The 24,129-nt window shown below is 42.9% G+C and overlaps 2 protein-coding genes across 3 annotated transcripts; one reads left to right on the top strand and one right to left on the bottom strand.

The window, feature by feature from the left end:
* The first annotated feature begins 288 nt into the window (after positions 1 to 288).
* On the top strand, positions 289 to 5,132 carry ALG11 (ALG11 alpha-1,2-mannosyltransferase). The gene is made up of 4 exons (XM_054074906.1): positions 289 to 599; positions 1,725 to 1,958; positions 2,643 to 3,574; positions 4,840 to 5,132. The coding sequence occupies exons 1-4, from the start codon at positions 562 to 564 to the stop codon at positions 5,109 to 5,111; spliced, it is 1,476 nt and encodes a 491-aa protein (XP_053930881.1). The 5' UTR covers positions 289 to 561; the 3' UTR covers positions 5,112 to 5,132.
* Positions 5,133 to 6,889: 1,757 nt separating this feature from the next.
* On the bottom strand, positions 6,890 to 22,840 carry LOC104066173 (serine/threonine-protein kinase Nek3-like). 2 transcript variants are annotated; one of them, XM_054056440.1, is made up of 17 exons: positions 22,625 to 22,840; positions 21,877 to 22,105; positions 20,546 to 20,639; positions 20,241 to 20,338; positions 19,092 to 19,175; positions 18,393 to 18,460; positions 18,187 to 18,273; positions 17,115 to 17,169; positions 14,928 to 15,128; positions 13,805 to 13,907; positions 13,277 to 13,423; positions 12,079 to 12,213; positions 11,714 to 11,836; positions 11,283 to 11,409; positions 7,608 to 10,490; positions 7,203 to 7,351; positions 6,890 to 7,034 (listed from the first exon to the last, which is right to left on the bottom strand). In XM_054056440.1, the coding sequence occupies exons 2-15, from the start codon at positions 21,991 to 21,993 to the stop codon at positions 10,397 to 10,399; spliced, it is 1,533 nt and encodes a 510-aa protein (XP_053912415.1). In that variant the 5' UTR covers positions 21,994 to 22,105; positions 22,625 to 22,840; the 3' UTR covers positions 6,890 to 7,034; positions 7,203 to 7,351; positions 7,608 to 10,396. The 2 variants fall into 2 exon arrangements, with proteins under 2 accessions (XP_053912415.1, XP_053912416.1); XM_054056441.1 differs by lacking the exon at positions 11,714 to 11,836 and having other exon boundaries at positions 22,625 to 22,834.
* Positions 22,841 to 24,129: the final 1,289 nt, after the last annotated feature.

Here is a 24,129-nt window from a genome sequence, read left to right as displayed (position 1 = left end):
GGCGGGGCTATGGCGGGACTGGGCGGGGCCAAGGCAGGAGGAGGGGCGGTGTCGGGTGGGCAGACCATGTGAAGAGGCGGGGCGTGGGAGTGGTAAGGATGGAGGCGGGGCCAGAGGAGGAGGCGTGGGCGGAGGTGGAGGCGGGGAGGGAACTGAGGAGAGGCGGGGCCAAAGGGGGGAAAAAGGCGGGTCTGGGGGCGAGGCCAGTGGCAGGAAGGGGCGGGGCAGAAACTTATAAGGCGGCGGGGGGCTGGGCTGGGCTCGGGGGGTGTGTGGTTGTAGGCGTGGACGTAGTCCTGGCAGTGGGCGTAGTCCTAGTCCTAGCAGCGGGTTTAGGCGCAGCCGTAGGCCTTGGCGTACGTGTGGACCTAGCGTGGGCGTACTCGTAGGCGTAGGCTTAGGCGTAGGCATGGACGTAAGTGTTGTCGTGGGCGAAGGCGGAGGCCGCGGCAGTTGCAGCGCCGCTCCCGGCCCGTAGGGGGCGCGATCGCCGCGCAGCAGCTGCGCCCTCACAGCCCGCCTTCCCTACCCGACCACTTCCGGCGGAAACGCGCCGTGGTGATGGCGGAGATTGGGTTGCGACTCGCTGGGTTGAGCAGGTACCAGCGGGGAGAAGGCGGCGTGTCCCGGCGGGAGGGGAGAGCTCGTGGGTTGTGGCCCCCGCTGACGGTAGAGTGCAGTGGCCACTTTGGGTTGTTCAGCCTGGAGAAGCGAAGGCTCCAGAGAAACCTTATAGCGACCTTCCGGTACCTGAAGCGGGTACAGGAGAGCTGGGGAGGGACTGTTTGCAAAGGCATGGAGTGATAGGACGAGGGGGAATGACTTCAGATTGGAGGGGGGAAGCTTTAGATTGGACATTAGGAAAAAAATCTTCACGATGAGGGTGGTGAGGCACTGGCACAGGCTGCCCAGGGAAGTTACGGCTGATCCATCGCTGGAAGTGTTCAAGGCCAGGTTGGATGGGGCCTTGGGCAGCCTGATCTGGTGGGAGGTGTCCCTGCCCATGGCAGGGGGGTTGGAACTGGATGATCTTTAAGGTCCCTTCCAACCCAAACCATTCTGTGGTTCCATGATCATAACACATATCGCTGTATCGGATCCAGGTTCTCTCACCTGTGAAGCTAAGTAGGCCAAGAAGAGAGTGGTGGGAAACCTCCCATTCCTGGGTCAACAGAGCTGTGTAGGCAGGCAGTGGGGAGCAAAGGGAATCCTCCTGCTAGAGAGTGGGACAGAGAAACAGCTCGGAGCTTTCCTGAGTGATTGACTCCACATCTCGGGAATGGAAGATGCAGGCTCCGGGTCATACACTGCAGGTTGGTCCAAGTCGCTCTGCACCATTGCAGTTCCCACTAAGGGAGATTGGACTGAAAATGACTTATAAAAATGAATTTACTGTTTGTGCTTTGCCATATTGCTAAGGGCATGCAACTTTTCTAGCGTATATAGCCCATGGAGATAGCTATAGATATATGACATGAATAAACAATAATAAATACTTGTGAGGTGTTGCAGAAAGCCTATTTTGACTAAACAATGTAGAATAGTGATGGGTTTTTTCTGTAACTGGTGAAACAATACACAGGTACTGACGTTTTGTGAGATTAGAAGAACTCAAGAAGCTGCTGAACTCCCTGTAGATCTGCCTGTAAGCCCTTTTCTCTCAATTTCATCCACAGTATTTCTATAAAGCAATTTTTAATTGTGAAATTTCTGGCTTGTTTCAGATTGTTGTGCTCATTGTTAATCCCTGCAGTTTTTCTAAGTGGAATTTTATGTGTCTGCTTGGTGATACTACTGGGGGGAATACGGCTCTGGGTACAACAAAGGAAAAAACAGGGGACCTCAGCAGGAAGAGATGGGAAGCGGCCCTTGGTGGTTGCGTTTTTTCACCCCTATTGCAATGCAGGTGGTGGAGGGGAGAGAGTCTTGTGGTGCGCGATAAGAACGCTCCAGAAAAGGTAAGCATATATCTTTATACAATACCGTATTCCATTCTCTGCTACTGACAGTATTAGTTATGGACATTACGGCATTTTGCATACTGAAACAGTTACCATTAATCTATTCATCCTATATTTTTTTTACATCTGAGTTTCAACTGGTTGCACCATTCCTCTTCATCCCTTTCCCCAGGTTTTCATCTGTCCTGCTGTGACAGCTCTCCCTTCTTCTTTCTCACCCTGGGAGAAACCCTGCTCCCTCATCACTTTTCCAGGCCTGATATGGAACTTTGTAGAGGTGTAACTCATCAGTAGGTAACTGGTAACCTTTATACCAGCCTCTTGGTGCAAATGAGTGGCAAAACGAGTGAACATCTAAAGTGGATTGAACACTGGCTTGCAGTCTTCTACATTTTACTTACAGCATGCGTGAGACAGCCATCTTCTAATATAGGACAAGAGCTTCTCAATGTTTTACTCAACAAAATGATTCCCCAGCTCCTTAGCACTATAGTTTTGTGCATATTAGAAAAAACTGTGGAAGGAGAAGTAAAGGCACAATTTAATTTCAGTTGTTTCAGAGCTAGGCCAGAAATTTCTTCTCACCTGCTTTATGAGTAATTTTGAATGAATAATATTTTAATTTCATGTTACAAAATTGAAGAGAAGAATGTATGAAATTCTTTTTCTTGACTCTTGCAGGTACAGAAATGTGACGTGTGTTGTTTACACTGGTGACAGAGATGCCACTGGAGAAGAAATAGTAGAAGGTGCTTTCAGAAGATTCAACATTAAATTAACTCATCCTGTCAAGTTTGTATTTCTAGAAAAACGCTACCTTGTGGAAGCTTCTCTTTACCCTCACTTCACTTTGCTGGGACAAAGTTTAGGATCTGTGTTCCTAGGCTGGGAAGCTCTTCTGAAGTTTGTTCCTGATATTTATATTGACTCAATGGGTTATGCCTTCACACTTCCCCTCTTTAAATACTTAGGAGGTTGTCGCGTTGGATGCTATGTCCATTATCCCACTATCAGCACCGATATGCTTTCAGTTGTTTGGAATCAGGATACGAGATTTAACAATGCAGCCTTCATTACAAACAATTCTCTCTTCAGCAAATTTAAACTTGTCTACTACTACTTCTTTGCTTTCTTATATGGATTGGTTGGTTCCTGCAGTGATGTGGTTATGGTGAATTCTTCTTGGACGCTAAATCACATCCTTTCCCTCTGGAGAGCTGGGGCTTGCACTAGCGTTGTGTATCCACCATGCGATGTTCAGACCTTCCTGGATCTTCCACTGGAAGAGGACAAGAGCACCACTGAATATTCCATTGTTTCCATCAGCCAGTTCAGGCCTGAAAAAGATCATCCTTTGCAAATCAGAGCCTTTGCTAAATTGCTGAAAGAGAAGAGACTGGGACAGCAGCTGTCATTGAAGCTTATCTTAATTGGAGGCTGTCGTAACCCGCAAGATGAAGAGCGAGTGAAGAACCTGAAAGGCCTTTGTGAAGAGCTGGGAGTTAGTAATGACGTGACCTTCAGAATAAACATTTCCTTTGAGGAGCTAAAGAGACATCTGGCCAATGCCACCATCGGCCTGCATACAATGTGGAATGAGCACTTTGGGATCGGTCAGTACCTTTTCTTAGTTTTCAACCAGTTGTCCCAGTTGGGGAGATTTGGTTCATGATGAAGGCAGCAGGTACTTCTGTTGAAGCATCTAAGATTGTGCCCTCTTGGCTTGATTGTCCTCAAGAGGAGCTTAGACACAGGTCAGATGTAGACATCCGTGTGTACAGATGTTGGTCATGTTTCACCTGCCTCAAGGCCCATCATGGGCCTCTAGCTGCTGTTCCAGAGATGTCTCCCTGCCAGATCCTGTGTGTTATTTGTAAGCCCACGTGGATATGACCAAGTACGCTTAGTCTCAGGGCACTAGGCACCTGTGCTAAGGTCGTGAAATCAGTCATAGTGTGGAGCAGAATGTCAAAGACCAATTTGGACCTGTTTTGCAATGTGCTGTACTACAGAATGAAGGTACGGGGTACAGGTATTGGGATGAGATGAGTCCTGACTTGAAAGGGGTATGCGAGACTACCCCTCTGCCCTACATCTCCCACAGGGTAAGCTGGCAGCCAAGTAGATGGATGCTGTACTTGCTGAAGATGTGACTGAACTGCAGTTCCCGTCCTCAGATTGTATCACGAGCAGTAGTAGGAATTTGTTGTAAATAAGTTTACTCTGAAGTGCCTCTTGGAAACCACAAACCGGCAATAATTTCTCGTATGTTTTTCTCCCATAAAATAGGTTAACTTAAGAAAAAAAATCAAAAAGTGATATAATCACACTGTGGTTTTGAATTTCTGCATGATTTCATGTTCCTCTCCAATGGCTTTTCACTTGTCACAACATGTTTCAAAACTCTGGACCATTGTTTCTAGCTGGCAAGTGTTAAGCTACAGGACCTCAGTGTTCTGTTACAGAGCGGAACAGAACTGTGTGGTGCTCTACACACAGAGCTACCTTCCATGTTTATCTTTACATTTGTTTAAATATCTACCTTTCTTTTCACCTTAGATACTGGTGATATAATTTATCTCTGGTAAATGGAATGTGGGTTTAGAACCATAACTGAACCAATTGGATCCAGTTTCTAATTTCTAACATGGTTGTTTAAGTGCAACTTATCTCAGTCCTTTGGACTGAAAAAAACTTACCTTTTTTTTTTTTCTTCAGAGACCATTTACTCCATATTTTTCAAACTGATCTAGAAAGGCAATCTACAGCAGCTTAGAGTTGTGGGTGAATTTTACTGCATTTTAACTTTGCAGTGCCTTACAGAAAGCCAAAGTACTGGATGTGCACATTCATAGCAGCATGTTTTTATCTTTTGCAGGAGTAGTTGAATGTATGGCAGCTGGCACAGTTATCCTGGCTCACAATTCTGGAGGACCCAAATTTGACATTGTGGTACCTTATGAAGGACATACTACTGGCTTCCTAGCAGACAGTGAGGACAGTTACGCTGAGGCGATGGTGTCTATTCTCTCTTTGCCTCCTGAAAAAAGGTTAGAGATCAGAGAAAATGCTCGTCGCTCTGTGCACAGGTTTTCTGACCAGAATTTTGAAGAGACATTCCTGTTATCTGTGGAGCCGTTATTGAAATAAATGTACATGAATAAAATTAAGTTAATCTTTAACTCTGTCTCACCTGTAAATCTATGTCATCTCTAATCCCTTGGTCCCTTGTTTAATCTTTCTGTAAAGGTATCTGGTTTTATGGAATAGTGATTTTTTTTAATTATTTTTTTTTTTACTGGGAATGAAAGACTCCTGAAAATGTTCTGTGCTGACTACAGTATGGTGTCCTGCAAACCCCTCTGCCTTCACAGAACCATCGTGTTCCCTTGGTAACAGAACTCCATCGAGAAGTAGTTTTAGTCCTTTAATACTTGACTTTGTCTCCACCTGTTTTGTGAGTGTTCAGCCGCAGTCACCCTTTTGAAAGTCAACACTTGTGGATAGCTTTTGCAGCCAACTTGTTTTGCAGAATCTGTGGCACATTTTCAATGTGCTGTCCCCCATGGTGTGACAAAATGTTGAGGACTGTCTGAGGGAGGTGGGATTGTTTAGCCTGGAGAAGAGAAGGCTGAGGATAGGTGGTATTGTTCTCTACAACTACCTGAAAGGAGGTTGTATCACAGTGGGTGCTGGTTTCTCCTCCCAAGTAACAAGTGATAGGAGGAGAGGAAGTGGCCTTAAGTTATTCCAGGGAAATTTAGATTGGATATGAGAAAAAATGTCATTCCCCAAAGAGTGTATAAGTGTTGGAACAGGCTTCCCAGGGCAGCGGTGGAGTCACCATCCGTGGAGGCGTTCAAAAAGCGTGTAGGTGTGGCTCTGTGGGGCATGGTTTAGTAGGCATGGTGCTGTGGGTCTGGCGTTTGGACTCTCTGGTCTTGGGAGGCCTTTTACAGCCACAACGAAAATTCTATTCTGTGGGATTTTAATTGTGGTTCTGGAGATTTCATTGCCGGCAGTGATTCCTGTAGGTTAATCATACAGTGCTTTCACTAGCTTGCATTTTAGTAAGGGTACTAATTACACTTGTCTAGGAGCTGTTTCCTTGTGCCCTTTCACAGCGTGGCAGCTGCATGGTATTCTTTCAGCTCTCCTCTATTGAAGAGTTTTCCTAGGGAATGGAAGGGTCTAGATAGAGGGCAATATGAAATGCTATGCAAACAGGGATGTTAAAATCCTAAACTACTTTAGGTTATAAATCTGAGAACGCAGAGGGGGGAAATGTTCGAAAATTGGACCCCTGTTTTTGTTTCAAAACTAGAAAAGCATGGACTCCTTCATTAAGCCATCAAAGCAGTATTGTATATTTTAGCAAACTGAAGAGAAGTGCAAAATGCTACTGAAACCAGCCTTCAGAATGTGTTTTTTCCCTCTATTTATACTTCAGTTAGATTATATGAAATTTTGTCTGTGAAAAACCGTAGACGGAAGAACCTCCTGTTTCACGTTTCATTAGGAATTGGGGAGTGCATAGTTCTCATGGTGCTGATAAATCTTTTCACTGCTGCTCTACATAAAACTGCTGATCAGTAGGCGATACTACTTAGGATCAGAACTGTGTAAGTGAAACTGTGGCTTTAAAGGCTGTATTGGCAGTACCTAAAGATTAGGAAAAGCTGGAAGAACTTCTTCAAATCAGGAGCTGATTAAGCTAGGGAAATACAACGTACTGCCTAGGAGACTTTCCTGCATGATACAGAAATGGTTAAAGAGAGGATGTAATTAGAAATTTGCTCAAGCAAGAGTTGTCAGAGATAGCTCAGACAGTTTGGAATAATAAATTTGAGAGTGCATTTCACCCTGGATGAAGATTTTTCAACAGTCAGACATCAGAAAACAAGTCTGTTTATTTTTTCTCTGCCAGTCTCTGCACAGCCGGCACGCTGCTCGCCACACTTAGTCTTTCAGTCCTGCCAGCCTCTGCTGCCTGCTGCTCTTCTGCAGGGCACCCATCCACTCCTCATAGAGCTGTACCTGGAGGAGCTTGGAGGGGATCTTTTGCAGGAAGTCCTACAATGTTAAGGGCTCCACGTGAGGCTTTCACCACTGCAACCGGGAGCACAGGCAGCGTCTCCAGCTCTCATGAGTGGGCTGCTGCCTTCCAGCTCCTGCTCTTGCAGGTGCCCATCAGCCCCAGCAGAGCTGAGAGCCACCAGGCTCCAGGTCAGCAGGATTCACCTTAAAGATGGAAGCCAGCAGGACCGCGGGCTGGCCTTGGAGTTGGACCTCTGCTCCCACTGCTGCTCTCGGGAGGCTCTCTTGCTCTCTGACAGGTGGAAGATCTCCTCCATGGACGGCCCCTGCTGGTGCAGGAGAGCCAGCAGGTCCTGCAGGGGACAGAGGAGGAGAGCTGCTTGGCTGGAGAAGGGCCCCCGGGGCAGGTGAACCTTCCTCAGGGGCAGGAAGGGGCAGGTGAACCTTCCTCAGGGGCAGGAAGGAGTGTGGACAGAGGGGAAGCTGGAGGTGGGGGATGTGGGGAGGAGACAGCTTGGTCTGCGAGCCCCAGCCGGACTCCCTCTGCTTGGGACACCATCTCTCTGAAGGAGCCAGTGGGATGGGCAACGTCTGGCCATGCTTGCTCACCTGGATGGGCTGGGGCAGTCTGCCATCCTGGCTGCAGATCTCTGCCAGGGGCTGTCCAAAGAGAGCCCTCCTGCTGCCACCGCCCGATGGCCCTGGCACCTCTGCAGCAGCTGGTGTCCTTCGCCGTGCAAAGGGCCTGGCCAGTCCTCTCTTCCTCCCACCGGTCCCATCTGATACCAAGGCAAAGAGAACAAGGAGCTGTGGAAGGGAAGCACCAGTGGAGCGCTTCTGAACCCTCTTGGTGATGGACACAAGCGTAAGTTGGAGTTAAGGACAAAAGACAAAGCTGGATGAGGACAAGGGACCTACTCCTCTTCAGAGATGCCTTGGCCATTGCCTCACCAGCACTGGGCAGAGAAAGGTCACCTCCCTCCAGCTGCTGTCAGTGCTTTGCCCACTGCAGCCCAGGGTCTGGATCTGTCCCTGGATGCTTTGTGCCCATCCTGGTGCCCTCGGCTGTCAGACTCTGCCTCTTCCTGCAGATGTCCCATTGTCACTGCCGTGAGAGTGACAAGGGCAGGTTTTCTCCAGCCAAAGCAGTGTTCTAAGTGGAAAGGATCTCTCTGGTTATGGCACAGGGAGAAGGAAGATGCGCCCTAGTGACAGACACCAGACACAGTTCCCACACAATTCCAGCTTTGTCTTTTGTCCTTAATTCCAACTTACGCTTGTGTTCAACTACATGTAGGCATTGTGTACAGAAGTGTTGTTTCTGGAGCTGAGGTTTAAAATCCACTTGAGCTTCACTGGAAGCTTGACCTGAGCTTAAAGCAAGGTGCTTTTGTGAAAAGCAGCTGCAGCAGGTTCCTGGCAGGAGCTCTGGGCCCTTGGAGAGAGGAGCCCAGGCTGGAGCACGTTTGCTGGCGGGATTTGTGACCCTGTGGGGACCAAGATGGGAGCAGCCTGTTCCTGAAGGACTGCACCCCATGGGAGGGATGCCACGCTGGAGCAGGGGAAGAGTGTGAGGAGTCTTGTCCCTGAAGAGGAAGGAGCAGCAGGGACAACATGCAACGAACTGACTACAACTCCCATTTGCTGCCTGCTGACTGACTGGTATTGTGTCTGTTGGTTGATGCCCGCATTACAATATACCTGTGCATAAAGACTAACAAATCTCAAATGCAGGAAGAACATGAAAATGGTGGTTCTGGGTCAGACAAAGGGGCTGTGCTTTTTCGAGCGCTTTCCTTGCCACTGCCCAGCACTCAGCTGGTACCTTCCTGAGCACAGCCACAACCATTTCAGCCACTGCTTTCCAGGGGATGGCTGGATAGGTGGGAGACAGACAGCAGACTAGACCTAGTTCTTCCTATTCTCTCTATTATTTACTACAGAGTCTGAAGTCATAGACCTTTTCTGCTTATATTTACGTGGAAAGAAGGTGGAAAAATTTCTAAGGAAAATTGTGTAATGGTATTAGCATGAAAGTCCTAAGAGTGGCACAGGAGAGCCAGGTACCCTTATCCAGCTGAGGTAGTAGAAGAAGCCCTGGGTTTAGTGCAAAGTTAGAGAAATGGCAGCTACTGCTCTAGGCAAGCGGCTTTTTAGAATCAGAAGCCACTGCTAATGGAAGTGACCCATCCAGAAAATGTAACTCCAAGAACAAGCTCAAACAGCAGAGCTGCAGCTATCTGATAGCACGACATTTTTCTCACTCTGGAGGTTACTGACCTAAAACTTCCCAGTGGTCGTTCCTGCTGGTTTATTCCCTGTATGACAAAGAAGTGGTAAATGCAGGTGTTTTCATGCACTGCAACAATCTGCATGTTTGCATTTTTTGCAGCTGTTGCAAAGATGTGATAGAAACCCCGAGGTGCTTTTACTCTTTTTACCCCTGAAAGCCACAGTACTACTTTCTAGAGGAGGTAGCTTTGAAGTGGCTGTCACCATGAAACTTAACAGGTTTGTCTGTCTTTTCCAGGTGACAAAAAAAAAAAGAAAATTAAATCTCCTTTCCATAAGAAGAAGCTCGGAATTAATTCTCTCCCTAACAGCGTTTGTGGTATGGCAACGTGGTCAAGAGGTTGGATGCAATAAAAGCATAGCAAGAAAACAGGAATGTTGAGCACTGTCTGGTCCCTGAGGAGGAAGGTGCAGCAGGAACAACTGCTGTGTGATGAACTGACTGTAACTCCCATTTCCTGTCCCCCTGCACAACTCGCAAGGAGGACGTAGAGAAATCAGGAGTGAAGTTGAGTCTGGGAAGAAGGGAGGAGTGGAGGGAAAGGGTTTTCGGGATTTGGGTTTATTTCTCATTACCCTCATCTGATTTGATCAGTAATACCTTAAACAAATCTCCCCAAGTCGAGTCTCTTTTGCCCCTGACAGGAATTGGTGAGTGATCTCTCCCTGTCCTTATCTCGACTCATGAACCTTCCGTTATACTCTCTCTCCCCTGTCCAGCTGAGGAGCAGAGTGTCCAGCCAGGATCAGCACACCACAATGCCGCAGTTCACTATGTAGTCAGGAAGAAAATCTTGACACGTCCTCTTCGCGTTACACCAGCTTTTCAAATTATGATATGGGATCAACTTGGACAAGTTGTAGCACTGTTGCTTTTGACTGAACATTTCTGCAAGGCTTTTACCAACTCCAAATACATTTCCAATCTAGGCTTGTTTATCTATTTGCAAGTTTTCAGCCTAAAAAATTTGTTGTCTGTTTTCTACCGTCAGTTATTGTGATACAGAACACACAACAACTCAGAATATTTTGACTGAAGTAACTCTATTAACACCTACAACTGCTGACAACACTGACTTGGATTATATATACTGGCAAGCTTAACTTCAGTTATTGCAGGTAAATTCAAGTTCTCTGTCACCGTTTTCCAATATCATTTTCAGTTCTGAGATCCAGTCTGGGTCATCTTCCTCAAAGTCCCTAGAAACAGATTTTAAAAGGTTATTTTTCAAAGCAAAGTACAACTTTATAAATCTTCATTGGCTTTTTTCCTCCTAAAATGACCCTACAACTATCAACACAAGAAACTTATTTCCTGTACCATTGTAAGGAGCCAATAGCTGTTCTCTTTTGGATTTACCCAATAACTTCTATCAAAGGCAAAACCAAATGCTTATACTAAGACACTGCAAATGTGTTGAAATTAACAGCTTGCAGATGAACTGTGGTAATCCTGCAGTATTTTAGAACAGTAGCTCATCTCCCAGTGCCACAGAAAGAAACAATGACATAAAGGGAGATGCTGAGAATCCAAGAACCCCTCCCAGAATGTACATGCATCTGTAAAATAGTGTTTCTGTTCAGAACATGTGGATGTACACTCCGCTCTTTCAAAATCAGAAGTGGGTCACTAACATAAATAGAACACAGAAGTTCATATTTTGACAAATAAGTTTCAAGAAGTAGTTTTGCACTTTACTGTGGATCTAATTTCATCCCATGCTTTCATTTTTGCAGTCATCCACAAATTAATAGCCTATCTTCCAATAAGAGGCAACCTATTTTATCTCAACACAATCACTAACTACAAAAATAGCAAAGAAAACCAGTAAGATATCAATTGCTATCAAATTTAATATGATGTAGGAGAGGAATGGATTTAGATGCTGAGAAAAATACTGATTTCTTTTTGTTTCAGAGGAGTGTCTTTTCGGTAAAATCACTTTGAGGAACCTGAGAAAACAGAAATACAAGGACATGGTTTGGACATACGTGTCATCGTCATCAGATCTAGGCTCCAGTCTCTCAGAATCTGTGACAATAGCTTCATGTTCACCATCTACTTCATCAGATTCTTCAGTTTCACTGGAAAGCGGACCTCTAACTATATTTCCAGGAGCTTTGAAAGTATAAAAAATAAAAATAGTCTTCTTTTTTAAATGAAAATCCGTTAATTTCAGAAATAAATTAGGCATATAAATACAATAGATTCTTGCTGATTTGTCCCCAGTTCTTAGCAGATTCCAGTAGAAGCCGCTACCTATTTGAAGTGGAGAGATAAACTAGTAACACAAGCAAAGTGCAGAACAAGTATTTACAGCTGTGACTGTGCACATCTCTAGACTACATTTACCATCAGCTGGGTCATCTCACCATCCTGTCATCAAAGTAGGGCGCTACTCTCTTAGCGAGGGTGTATTTACCTGTTGGGCTTACAGCCCATTCTTTTCGCCTTCCTAACGCACGCACCAGGCCGCTTGGCAGGGTGGAGACTGCACAGCTCTGCAGCTGCTGCGTTTTTGTCACAACTTTATTCAGTTCTTGAGCTGCAAGTGAAAGTTTTTCATAAAGAGATGGAGAGGAGGCATACAATCCCTCACGAATTCTCAGCTCAAAGTTTTCTAATCCCTCGTTTCATTGGGCAAACTTTAAAGAAACCTAAATAGCCGATCGTGACGTGAACTCAAGTGCACAAGCTCTCAAAACAGGGGCTATGTATGTAAAAAAAAAAAAGCCTTTAGTAATAAATCTATTTGCAAAAATATCTGCCTGACAACTGGGGACTTACCTGGTTTATAAATCGTGTATGTTTTAAATGCTAGGTTGACATCTGCGTTACTGAGAATGTTCATCAGAGTCTGCGGAGTTTCCTTGTTCCACTGCTTACGTGGCTTATTTTCACTGTAGTTTATGACACAGCCACCTATTATTAATAAATACCAGTCAGATAAGATCGTGTTAGCAAAGATTTTAGTTTAAAAAGATCACACTCAAGAGAGAAATAGAGGATGACAAGAGTCTAGATGTTCCCATTTGTAGCACTGCTGGCCTCTCCATATACTCACGTCGACACTCCCAGCATTAGGAGGAAAGAAGAAGACCTAAGTCCACAATGGAGCCTTCTGCTAGCAGGGAGGTAGCAGAAATTGGCTGAGACATGTGAGGAGTCAGAGGTCTGAAACCTTATTTGGTAGCTCTATAAAATGTCTCAAATTTGAGCCTGTGGCCCTTTTTGTGTCTTTTAATAGCACAACACCTAAACACATGCATTCTTCTGTTCCCTTCCATTGCCCTGCATTTAATTATCATGTAACTTTCCCATCACTTCCTGAGGATTTTCTAATTACTCACATCTTGATTAATTTTTCAATAGCTTCTTTTCACATTTAATTGCAATACCTGTCCATATTCACATAAAATAATTAGAACAATCTTATACAGAGAGGGGCATTTAAAAATTAACACGTTTTTCAGAAGAAAGCCCAGGTTAAGTGTTCTAACTCAAAGCTGTTGATGTGGAAAAAGACTCTTTGCCTTACATCTGAGGTACATCAACTACAGTTCTTGTCATTGGCATTAGCTGTACATTCAATGACAACAGAAGTAGAGGTGCATATGTTTCATGCTCCCAATAACATGCTGTACTTGAAAGACAGGGAGCTGCATTCTGCATCCAATGTATTTGTCAGTGTTATCCCCACAAACAGCATACTAAGAGAGGGGTTAGCTAGGATAATTTCTTAGTGAAGATTATAATTCAGGGTTGTTAATATTATCTGTGGCTTTCATCACTCTTTGCAATCCTGTCACATATGACCACTAAGAAATTCTCTTCATCACAGTGCATTTTTTGAGTGTTTGTTAGTAAAATATATTCCAATTATTTTAGCATAATTTTAAATGCGCCCTGTAAGGTTTGGGCTTTTAAAATATGCAAAGAATCACTGATATTACTTGTATTATACCCACATTTAACTAAATCTTACTTTTATCCTCTTCAGATGTAACACCGGAGGAGAGCAAGGATGCATTTTCCAGGACCTCCACTACAGTACTGGATATTTTCTTTTCCCATTGCCTTCGATGGGGATGTGATGAATCAGTAATTCCTTGGGCAACTTCAGAAGTTTCTGCTGCAATTGCAATGAAAAAAGGGTGATAACCAGCCCCTAACTCAATCCTCTCTCCGTGCAACCTATTACTAAGCATACAGTACTTCAACAGTGGCATCTGACTCTGTGGGTACAAGTCTGAACTTGGTAAAAGAATTACCCACACATTTACTCGATATCAAATATTTTCCAATGGCATTCTTTTACTACTTCGGACAATATTTTTGATTTTAAATCTCAGATGAGGAGTAAGAATCAATGTAATTGCAGAAGTAACAGACAGTGGCATGGTTTTGATAGGTGCAGGCTTGTACGCTTTTCCTGTTTAAATGGTCGGATCATTGGCATTTAGGTATCACTACATGAGAGAAAATGCACGAGCCTTAAAACTGTGACACTTACCCTCTTCATCAGATTTCCTTTGTTCCTTTGTGCTTTCACTCAAATCCTCACTAATATTTTTCCTTTCTAAAGGGCTGTGCTTGCTACTTTCATCTTTACTTGGCTTTAAAAGAATGAAGACTGTATTAATTATTATCCTCTTGTCCAGAAAAAACAAAGCACTAATATTAACACGGTGATAATTATTTTAGTTCTGCTACAAAAGGACTGGCCTAAAGATCTGAAAATTAAACCACCAGCACCATAAAGGCAGTTGCAATTGCCCTGCATCTGTTCTTGCACTGCATTTCACACTGCATGTCCTTTTTTGACACACATCCTCAGGTTTTGAAACTAAGCACAAATACGCCACCTGATAAAATTTGTGGGTTTATTTCTTTACATTTAAGAACAGTAGCGATATAACAATGAATGAGTCACATTCCCAGGGGGAACAAGATGCACGCAAACATTAGGCTGCTCAGATTGACAGATTTATTACAAAAAAAAAAGAAAGCCCTACTAGCAACTAGTTTTGAAAAATATACTCAATATGGCAGAACCACGGGGTGCTATAATGTAGCCATAAGGGATTTCCTGGCCACCTATTGCTTAATTCTCCTCATTCAGTGTCTCACATTGGCCCTAGAACTTAGTGAGAACCATGCACAGTTCAGACTGTTTCCACAGCAGCCTGTACAAAATATGTCCCTAAAGTAAAGAAAACTCATTAATTTTTGCAGTATCCCAATACTTAGAAAAACAGGAGAGCGTTTTTGTTAAGTTAGGTTTTGAGGGATTTGAGGTTATTTTTTTTTCTGACAAAACTATATTGAAAATCTATTTTGGAACCAAAGTAAGCATGGGAACCATCGGAAAGTTACAGCGTTGGGAAGTGCACAGGAAAACTGCAATTTTAACACAGACGACTGCATCAGGTCAGTATTCAACTTCTATTTTCAAAGAAACCCTCTAAAAACCCAGTTTTCTGAGAAGTCTACAACTGTACTGTGGCATTTCCAGGAGGCCCTGCACAACACTACATTTCATCTTGTTACACACTAATAAACTACAAAGGAAACTGATACGGTGTCTAAAACATAGACACTATTGTTTACATCTAGAGACAAAGAATAGGCCGTACCTCAGAAGGCAAACAATTTTTGATAAGTTTGGTTAAGCAGCCTCTTGTAAGAATTGTATTGGCTGACGGACGACTCTGGGGATTTCTCTTAAACATCTGTTTTATTAAGTAATGAAGTTCATAGGAATAGTGAGATGGTAGTGGACTGTAGGACCCTTTGCATATCTTAAGGATGAGATGTTTCCAGCTGTTGGCTTGAAACTGCATTAAAAGTAAATGAACATTAGAGCACAGAGTTTAAATATAAGGTAAAAAGAAGCTGACACAATTTAAGAGCAACTTTAACATTTATTATATAAAAATCTATGGTACCTATCTATGTAGGCTCCCTGTTACCATACTGATCTGGCTCCTAGTTGGACAGTTTCAGCACTCTGATTCAGAGGGGTGGAATAATGACCAAGAGTGAACATATCAGTAACTTTTCGTTACATTTTGTTGGGCTATTACAGAGGCATTTATTTATATTAACAATGAAAAAAAAATAATTTGCTGAGAATGAAATCATCACCATTTGCATACAAAGTTTGACTAAAACCAGATTGCAAGGGACACAGTTGCACTCGATGATCTCAGAGGTCTTTTCCAACCTGGTAATTCCATGATTCTATGATTCTATTGCAAACAACAACCTGTACTACTGGAAATCAAGTGGGAGTTACTCCTAGAAATTTACAACTGTTCAAGATTTACTTTTGAAGGAATATCAAATTAAGAAAATTGGAATCATCTTTGTGTCCTTTGCCTCATATACTTGAGATCACAATCAAAACTTTGGGAATGAAAGTCTACACCAGGAAACATGCAGACTTTGATTTTTTTTAAAAAAAAAATCATCCAGAAGTAGCCTATCAAGGCACAAATATGCTCTTGCAAATCTACATGAAATAACTGAAGTTGCTACATTTCTCAGCTAACTGCTAATTAGCCTTCAGGTAGGAGTTACTGCTTCCAAGTACAAGTCATCAGACAACTGCAGTATCAGCAGGGACAGCTATAACCAACAGCCTGAGTGAAAATGGATGAGAATTTCGATCTCCACGCAGAAAGTTCTCTTACGGTGCACCCCACTGACTTGGCTGCAGAGTGCCAAGCATCCGCAGTGTGTGGCATCCCTTTATGTCACCTCAGAGAGATTAGGCAAGAACACATGTGATGATTGCATAAATCCAGACATAATATTTCACTGCTGTTGAAAAGGATACTCCACTCCTTGGCATCTCAAGCTCTGGATAGCTATGACACTGCCAAAGCCTTGCCACAGAACTACTTAGGCTAACACATGCCAACGCACAGCCTCCTTTATTACTCAGTTCTATACAGTATAAACTTCGGAACTCTTGTCCTGCTAGCAGCTGCAGCTGCACAGAATCTTTTGCTGCTATATAGGATTTCAAGGTATAGTATTGGATCAATGAAATGAAACTGCTGCTTATGAAAAACTAAGACAAAATGACCTTGAAATAGGATAAACTCATTTTATCGCACAACAAATACATCCTGATAAAGTCTCTCATGTTAGCCATGTGTCTGCATGCAGAAGGCAGAGGAAAGTCAAGATGCAAGAATAGCATCAACACCGGAAAAGACAGTGTCCCAGAAATAATGGAACCATCCATCAAGGTTCCCACTGTCCCAATGAGACAGCGCCTGGAATTCTTTAAAGCAAAGAGGTATATCACTGATGCAAGGTACAAAACTGCTTATTGCTTACTGTATTTTGCTATTCTTGCATTAAACATATGCTCATTAGCAAAGATTTTGACTGTCTTTGCCTCTGTCTTTAGTGATCATTTTAATTTTGTAAAATGCCACGCTCATTCTAACATCCCTGAAGATATCTGAAACCAGTCTGCCACCTGCTGGACTCCTTAATGAGCCCCAGGCCACCTCATTGATATTGAGGAAAATGAACCAAGAAAGACAAAACAATAATTGTTTTCTAACAGTTTAAAAAATCGAGTGTTTCACAGAGGGGTCCAACAGTTCCCAAGAGCTGCTGAAAACAGAAGGCAAATAATGGAGGAGGGGTGGGAAGGGTGGAGCAGTACTTCCCTCTTTCAGAAGCAGCAGGAAACACATCAGTCAAATATATAACTGGCTATGAATCCATCAAACTACATCTAACTACTAATTAAACTTTAAGGAATTCCCAAATTTTTCTTATAGCAATAAAGTCATACTTACTGGATGTCTAAGAGTGCACAGCTCATACAGAATACAGCCCAGAGACCATATATCACTGTAGGTACAGAGAAAGGTGAAAGGGTTTGAGCCAGAAATTACAATTTAATATCCTGCCTAACAAAAGTGAAACTTACTATGTGCACTTAACTGAATCCAATAAACTAAAATAAATGTAAGTGATGATAAGACAATACAATTCTGTATTTAACCTCTTCAGGGGAAATGATCTTGCCTATTTCATCCCGCCCTGATGTAAATAAGGATGATTGTCACACAGTTGCAGTTCGATTTTTACACCCAGAATATCTTCTAAGCAGTTTACTGCAACAATATTTATACTCCCACATTTGAAAGTCTTTGCATTCTATGGCCCTTAACATTAGACAGCAGATGCACTAATTCTGAGAGCTGGAATTCTGTCCTTGCCAATAAGGACTCTTCTACTGAGGAAAAAACCATCATCTTCCACCACAAGTGAGTACTGCCACCTGCACAAAAAGCAACTAATGGCTTTCACACATAAGCAGCAGAAAAAAAAACTGGAGGGCTAGAAGGTTTCTTCCCTCCTATGGAAAATAAGTCATTTGGTCCAGGTTCAGCTAAGGTCACAGAAAAGATAGAGGAGAGGGGATACAAAATAACTTAGTATTTTGGAGCCTGGGAGGAAGCTATAAACACCAGGTTATCCTTATGCTCTCAGAAGTTCTTGCATAAGGACCAGAATAATTGTGCCCATTACTCCTACACTATCAGGACTTGCAATAAGAGCTTAAAAAATAAGACCAGCCAGAAGTTGCAAGCATATACATACATATGTGTGTACATATGTATGTGTGTATCTTTGTATGTATGCATTTACTCTCCCTAATGCACAGAGAGGTCTGCACACCAGTTTTCAAATGTTTAATACTAAAGCTGAAGTACTCTCAGTTGCCTAAGTAAAGAGGAATTTGTGCCTTTTCATCTTAAAAAAACCTGTAATTACCTCTTTCTAAATATTCCTTAGCTCAGACAACAATAACAAGACATACATTAACCAGGCATTATTTGTGAGCCCTGAAAATATGAATACCTTTTGTTGTTGTATGCTGTGTTTTCCCATATTTCTGGAGGTACGTAATAAGGAGTTCCCAAGTATGTGCAAGCATATAACGCTGGACTGTTGAAATGACAAAGAAGAAATGTCAGATGAAAAGCAATGATTTAAGAAATCTGTAGTATTTATCGATGGCAAAACAAAACTTCACACCACTAAGATGAGGGAAGACATAGACATACTGTGCAAGCAGACGCGCAGATCCAAAATCTCCCAATTTGATTTTTCCATCTTGAGTGAGGAAGACATTCTGCATTTCAAGAGGATAGATTAATATACTTAAATACTAGGAAATGTTTCTGCAGTCTGTATGTACACAAAACACACAGTGACAATCACTTCTCATATTATATCTTTATATGTCCTTTTACTTGCTTCTCCTAATACTTCTACCCCCCAAAAAGTCAAGAATTATGTTGTATTTAAAGGGAAATGGAAAGGCCTGGAGCCAAAGCCTCAGCAGAGTAGCAAAGGGAGTTTAGAAATGCCTTAATATCTACTCTGTACTCAAATCACTAAGGTAACGGTTTCTTCTGAATTTCTATCTTTCTGCTATAATAAAAGAGATAAACAATGAGAGGTAAGATATTTACAAATCACATGCTAAATACACTTTTTATACTTCTGTTATTGTTTTAAATTGTATGTAGTCTGTCACAAGCAATTGGTGCTATCAGTTAGTGTTGATACGAATTCTATAGTGATATTTAGATATTTACACCCATAATATCACATCATGCCATACACTCAACAATTTCATTAACTAATATTCTTAATCTTAAATGAAAAGCACAGCATGTAGCAGCAAGAGGAAATTACGAAAGAGGGAGTCAAACTTTTGCATGCAGAAGAGAGTTTATTAACGGCAAAAAAACTTTCACCTTGGATTTGATATCCCTGTGCAATACACGTTTATCATGAATGTGCTTCACACCCAGGCACATCTGCACAAACCAGTAAAGGATCTGAAAAGAGTAACTAAGAGTTATAACAGCTCAATGATTTAATGAATACTTTACTAATAGATTAAAAAAAATATATTAAGAAAGAAACAACCTGTGTTCAGTATTCTGGGAGTTAAAAGCAATTCTAGCACAATGGTCTCCAGTCAGCACAAAAGACCGAATTATTTAACATGAAGTATACTTTAACACATGAGAAGGGATGTTCACTACCTGTGTCTAGAAAACCCCAATAATACATAACAGTAGTGAAGTCAGAGATTCCCTACATGGTGTTTGATAAACCCGCCAATTGTAATGCCATAGTAAATCAGCAAATTAAAAAAACAAACAAAAAAAACCCCAAACCAAACAGCACAGCACACTGAGCTAACATACTGTTTCTAAAAGGAAAGGTATTCTTTCTAAAACCACAAAATAAAGTTCTTAGAGATGCTTGGCCAATCTAAATACTAGATGAGGGGAGAATTCTGGTTTTTCATTTTAACTAAGACGATATTTCTCACTGTGGCAGGAAGTAGTTTTAAATCCCTACAATGTAACTTTGGACTTTCACCAAAGTCATTTTATAGACTTTATGACAAAAGGAGTTAATGCCTCCTGTATGTTGTATACATTTAATTGCTACGCAAAATGCAAGCATTTAGCCTCCTGGCTAACTTAATTTGTCTTACCAGAGTGCTTTATTTGCTTTTCATTTGCAATACCTCTTACTGTGCTTTAAATTCTGGTTGTAGTTTGTGTTAAATTCTTACATAATAGCATAAATTTATGCACGCAAACCTGACTCTGTTTTTCACACTGTCTGCACATTTCTCGGATACAGACAGCAATTTCTTTTTCTTCCTTTCAGCCCAATTCTCCCCTTGTTCTGCTGGAAATTATCAAAGCAATGATGCTGGAAATTATCAAAGCGTGAATAGATCTAATCTATCCGTAAGTATCTTTAGTACTTAAGGTATTTGAAGGTGTTTGTATATATTTAATCTGTTTTATGCAATGAGAATGCTTCAGTTTATATGAAAAAGGATTCCTAGGTCCTTGGTTCAAAATGCTGTCTTTTCTTACCATATCTTCAGGGAACAACTTTCCTCTTTGTTGTTTAATTTTTTGCATTAGATCTCCACCATCACAATATTCCATCACTATATACAGATGTCCATTAGCTAAATTTTAGACAAATTAAGAATAGTATTTTCATTAGCAGGGCAAGGATATTATCTTTAATATAAAGCTTTGACTACATGCTATGTATATATTATATATCACAATAGGTATGCATTTTGTTTATAACATGCATTACAAACAAAAAAGTAATCTTGACCATCAAGAGTATGCAACTTTAAACAAATATTTTAAGGTTTTATATTTACCTTCAAATGATTCTTTAAAGGCAACGATATTTGGATGTTTCATTTTAGCCAAAAGAACTGCTTCCTTCCTAGAGTTCTCTACATCAGATGAAGACTGAAAAAGTAAGTATGCTTATATAAATATCATACTAACAGATCTTCACACACACGCACAATGCACCTCACTTCCCAAAAGGGAAATACTTCTAAGTACTAATACTAATACTTCTAATTCTTTTTTTTTATTTTAAAAGTTATTTTAAAATAAGTCACTTAGAAACGTGAAAAATCCATCAATTTTTTAATCTATGGTTTATTACTACTTGAAGATCTATTCATTTTTTTGGGAGTTGGGTTTTTTTAATTTGAAAGGATATTTTCTTATTTCAGTTAACGATTTCTTTCTGTTTAGCAATGCACAACTATATAACAAAGCAGCACACACTGACTTTGGAACAGCTGACAGTCTGCACTGCATGAACTTGGTACAAAGCCAAGTGCCCAGGTATTAAACTGAGCTTCACTCCTGATAAAGAAAGTAACTCACATTTTGTGATTTTTTTCGGTCAGCTAAGTGCAGTGAAGGTAACCCGAATAACATTACCAGTAACAATATGAGGCTAATTTCCTAATTAGGTATTGGAGACAAAATCTGTGTTCTCATGAAAGAAGCAGGGATCTAGTCAACAGCATCAGTGCTCAGTCTTTCAAATTAAGAATTCTGACTTTTTTAAAAACAAATGTTTGAAGTGGTGGGTGAGGTGATGCACATAGAACCATGGAATAGTTTGAGTTGGAAGAGACCTTAAAGACCATCCAGTTCCAACCCCCCTGCCATAGGCAGGGACACCTCCCACCAGACCAGGTTGCTCAAGGCCCCATCCAACCTGGCCTTGAACACCTCCAGGGATGGGGCAGCCACAACTTCCCTGGGCAACCTGTGCCAGTGCCTCACTAGTCTCATCGTGAAGAATTTCCTCCTTATGCCTAGTCTCAATCTGCCCCTCTCCAGTTTACAGCCATTGCCCCTCATCCTATCACTACAAGCCTTTGTAAACAGTCCCTCCCCAGCTTTTCTGTAGCGTCTTCAGGTACTGGAAGGTCGTTATAAGATCTCCCCACACCCTTCTCTTCTCCAGGCTGAACAACCCCAACTCTCTCAGCCTGTCCTCAGAGCAGCAGTGCTCCACCCCTCTGATCATCTTTGTGGCCCTTCTCTGAAGCCGTTCCAAGAGCTCCGTGTCCTTCTTATGTTGAGGATTCCAGAACTGGACACAATACTCCAGATGAGGTCTCACAAGAGAAGAATAGAGGGGCAGAATCCCCTCCCTTGACCTTCTGGCCACGCTTACCATCGGAAGCCTTATTTCCTTCATTGCATAATGCTGGTCACTGATTGTATGATGAACTAGGAGAGCTCTGCCAAAGGATCCTTCTCCTAGTACTTTCAACACTTTGTATTCTTCCATGCTCTGTAAGCCTATCTCCAACACGTCTCTTCAGGCACCCTTTCACAGGATGATCTTCTAAACTTTGTGATGATCTTGATTACTTTATTTTAAAATTTGTTGCTAACATAATCTGTGTGAGAAAAAAAAAACCCACAAAATAATGAGAACAGGTGATAAATGTAATGTGAGCAGGATCAAAATGGGAAAAGTTACCAGTATTCATGTCCAAAGATCTCAGAGGGGGAGGGGATGGAGAAGGGGATGGGGAAGGGGATGAGGAAGGGGATGAGGAAGGGGATGGGGAAGTAGACATGGAAGGGGAAGGATTCTCTTGGAAGAGACTTATAAGCATCATCTAGTCCACCTGCCTAGCAATTCAGGGAAAAGTTAAAGTGTGTTGTTAAGGGCATCATCCAAACCCTCTTAAACACTGCCAGGCTTGGGGCATCAACCACCTCCCTAGGAAGCCTGTTCCAGTGTTTGACCACCCTCCTGGCAAAGAAATCCCTCCTAATGTCCAGCCTGAGCACACCCTGATGCAGCTTTGAACCATTCCCTTGTGTCCTACCACTGGATTTACAGACTACATCCTTTCTTCAAAACATTGGTACATTTTAGTTACCCACGATTTACTGCTTTACGCACGGACCTGTGCACGCGGTGTTTCTCAGCCCGACGGGTTGTTTCTAGCAGCCAGCTCGGGGCTTCATCCTTTCTGAAAGGCCAAACCCGCCCATTTACCCGGAGTCTGAAAGGAAACAAACAGCCTGATGAATTTCCTTCAACACTCCGACGTCGTCCAGAGGTGGCGCTTTCCAGGGGAGCCGCCCCGCTCAGTGCCTGCGGCTGCGCTGCCCGCGGGGCTCCCAACGGGCGGGAGGCGGGACCGAACCCGCGGCCGAGCGAACCGCCGGGCTCAGCGATGGGGGTGGGAGGAGGGGGAGGGGGTGGGATTTAGGATAGGATGGGATTTGGGATGGGGTGGGATTTGGGATGGCATGGCATGAGATGGAGGGAAGGGGACGGAAGTGAAAGGGAAGGGAAGGGAAGGGAAGGGAAGGGAAGGGAAGGGAAGGGAAGGGAAGGGAAGGGAAGGGAAGGGAAGGGAAGGGAAGGGAAGGGAAGGGAAGGGAAGGGAAGGGAAGGGAAGGGAAGGGAAGGGAAGGGAAGGGAAGGGAAGGGAAGGGAAGGGAGTTAGGATAGGATGGGATAGGATAGGGGAGAAGGGAAGGGGAGGGTGGGATTTAGGATAGGATATGATGGGATGGGATAGGATAGGGGAGAAGGCAAGGCAAGGCAAGGCAAGGCAGGGCCAGGCTCCTGGTGCTTCCTGGTCTCTAAGGCAGCACCATGAGGGTTTCCTGCTTTTCATAGTGATACAAGATGTAGTTACTATTCCAAAGAGTGGAATATTTTTTATTTAAGCTAAGGTGGAGTTAAGTTTCATCTAAATAACTGCGGTATTTTGAAAGTTAGGCACAATGTCCCTCTGACAGTGTGTTTCTTTTTTTTGAACAGCTTTTTTTTCCCAGACACTGTTCATTCTTTGGAGATGATCACAGAAGTGTGGAATGGTTTGGGTTGGAAGGGACCTTAAAGATCATCTAGTTCCAACGCCCCTGCCATGGGCCAGGACACCTCCCACCAGACCAGGCTGCCCAAGGCCCCATCCAACCTGGCCTTGAACACCTGCAGGGATGCGGCGGTCACAACTTCCCTGGGCAACCTCTGCCAGTGCTTCACCACCCTCATCATGGAGAATTTTCTCCTTATGTCTAGTCTAAATCTGCCCCCCCCCCTTCAATTTAAAGCCATTCCCCCTCATCCTTTCACAACATGCCTTAATAAAAAGTCCCTCCTCAGCTTTCTTGTAGCCCCTTCCAGTACTGGAACATCGCTATAAGTTCTCCTCAGACCCTGCTCTTCTCCAGGCTGGACACGCCCAACTTTCTCAGCCCATCCTCAGAGCAGAGGTGCTCCAGCCCTCTGATCATCCTCAGTCCTCTTCTGGACCTGTTCCAGCAGCTCCATATCCTTCTTATGTTGAAGATTCCAGAACTGGACACAATACTCCAGTATGGGTCTTGCAAGAGTGGAGTAGAGGGGGAATCACCTCCCTGGACCTTCTGGCCACTCTTCTTTTGATGCAACCCT

Source organism: Cuculus canorus, chromosome 1, assembly GCF_017976375.1.
Source record: "Cuculus canorus isolate bCucCan1 chromosome 1, bCucCan1.pri, whole genome shotgun sequence".
Classification (NCBI taxonomy): Eukaryota; Metazoa; Chordata; class Aves; order Cuculiformes; family Cuculidae; genus Cuculus; species Cuculus canorus.
Note: the sequence above shows the minus strand (reverse complement) of the source record. Positions and strands in the feature narration are given on the sequence as shown.

Bases quoted from the DNA above. Each gene is read 5' to 3' on its own strand.
- ALG11 (XM_054074906.1), top strand. From the start codon at position 562: ATGGCGGAGATTGGGTTGCGACTCGCTGGGTTGAGCAG. The intron at 600-1,724 runs GTACCAGCGGGG...GGCTTGTTTCAG, and splicing joins CGACTCGCTGGGTTGAGCAG to ATTGTTGTGCTCATTGTTAA. The intron at 1,959-2,642 runs GTAAGCATATAT...TGACTCTTGCAG, and splicing joins ATAAGAACGCTCCAGAAAAG to GTACAGAAATGTGACGTGTG.
- LOC104066173 (XM_054056440.1), bottom strand. From the start codon at position 21,993: ATGGAAGAATACAAAGTGTTGAAAGTACTAGGAGAAGGATCCTTTGGC. The intron at 20,339-20,545 runs GTAAATATAAAA...TCTAAAATTTAG, and splicing joins CTTTAAAGAATCATTTGAAG to CTAATGGACATCTGTATATA. The intron at 11,837-12,078 runs GTAAGTCCCCAG...TTTCACTTGCAG, and splicing joins ATACACGATTTATAAACCAG to CTCAAGAACTGAATAAAGTT.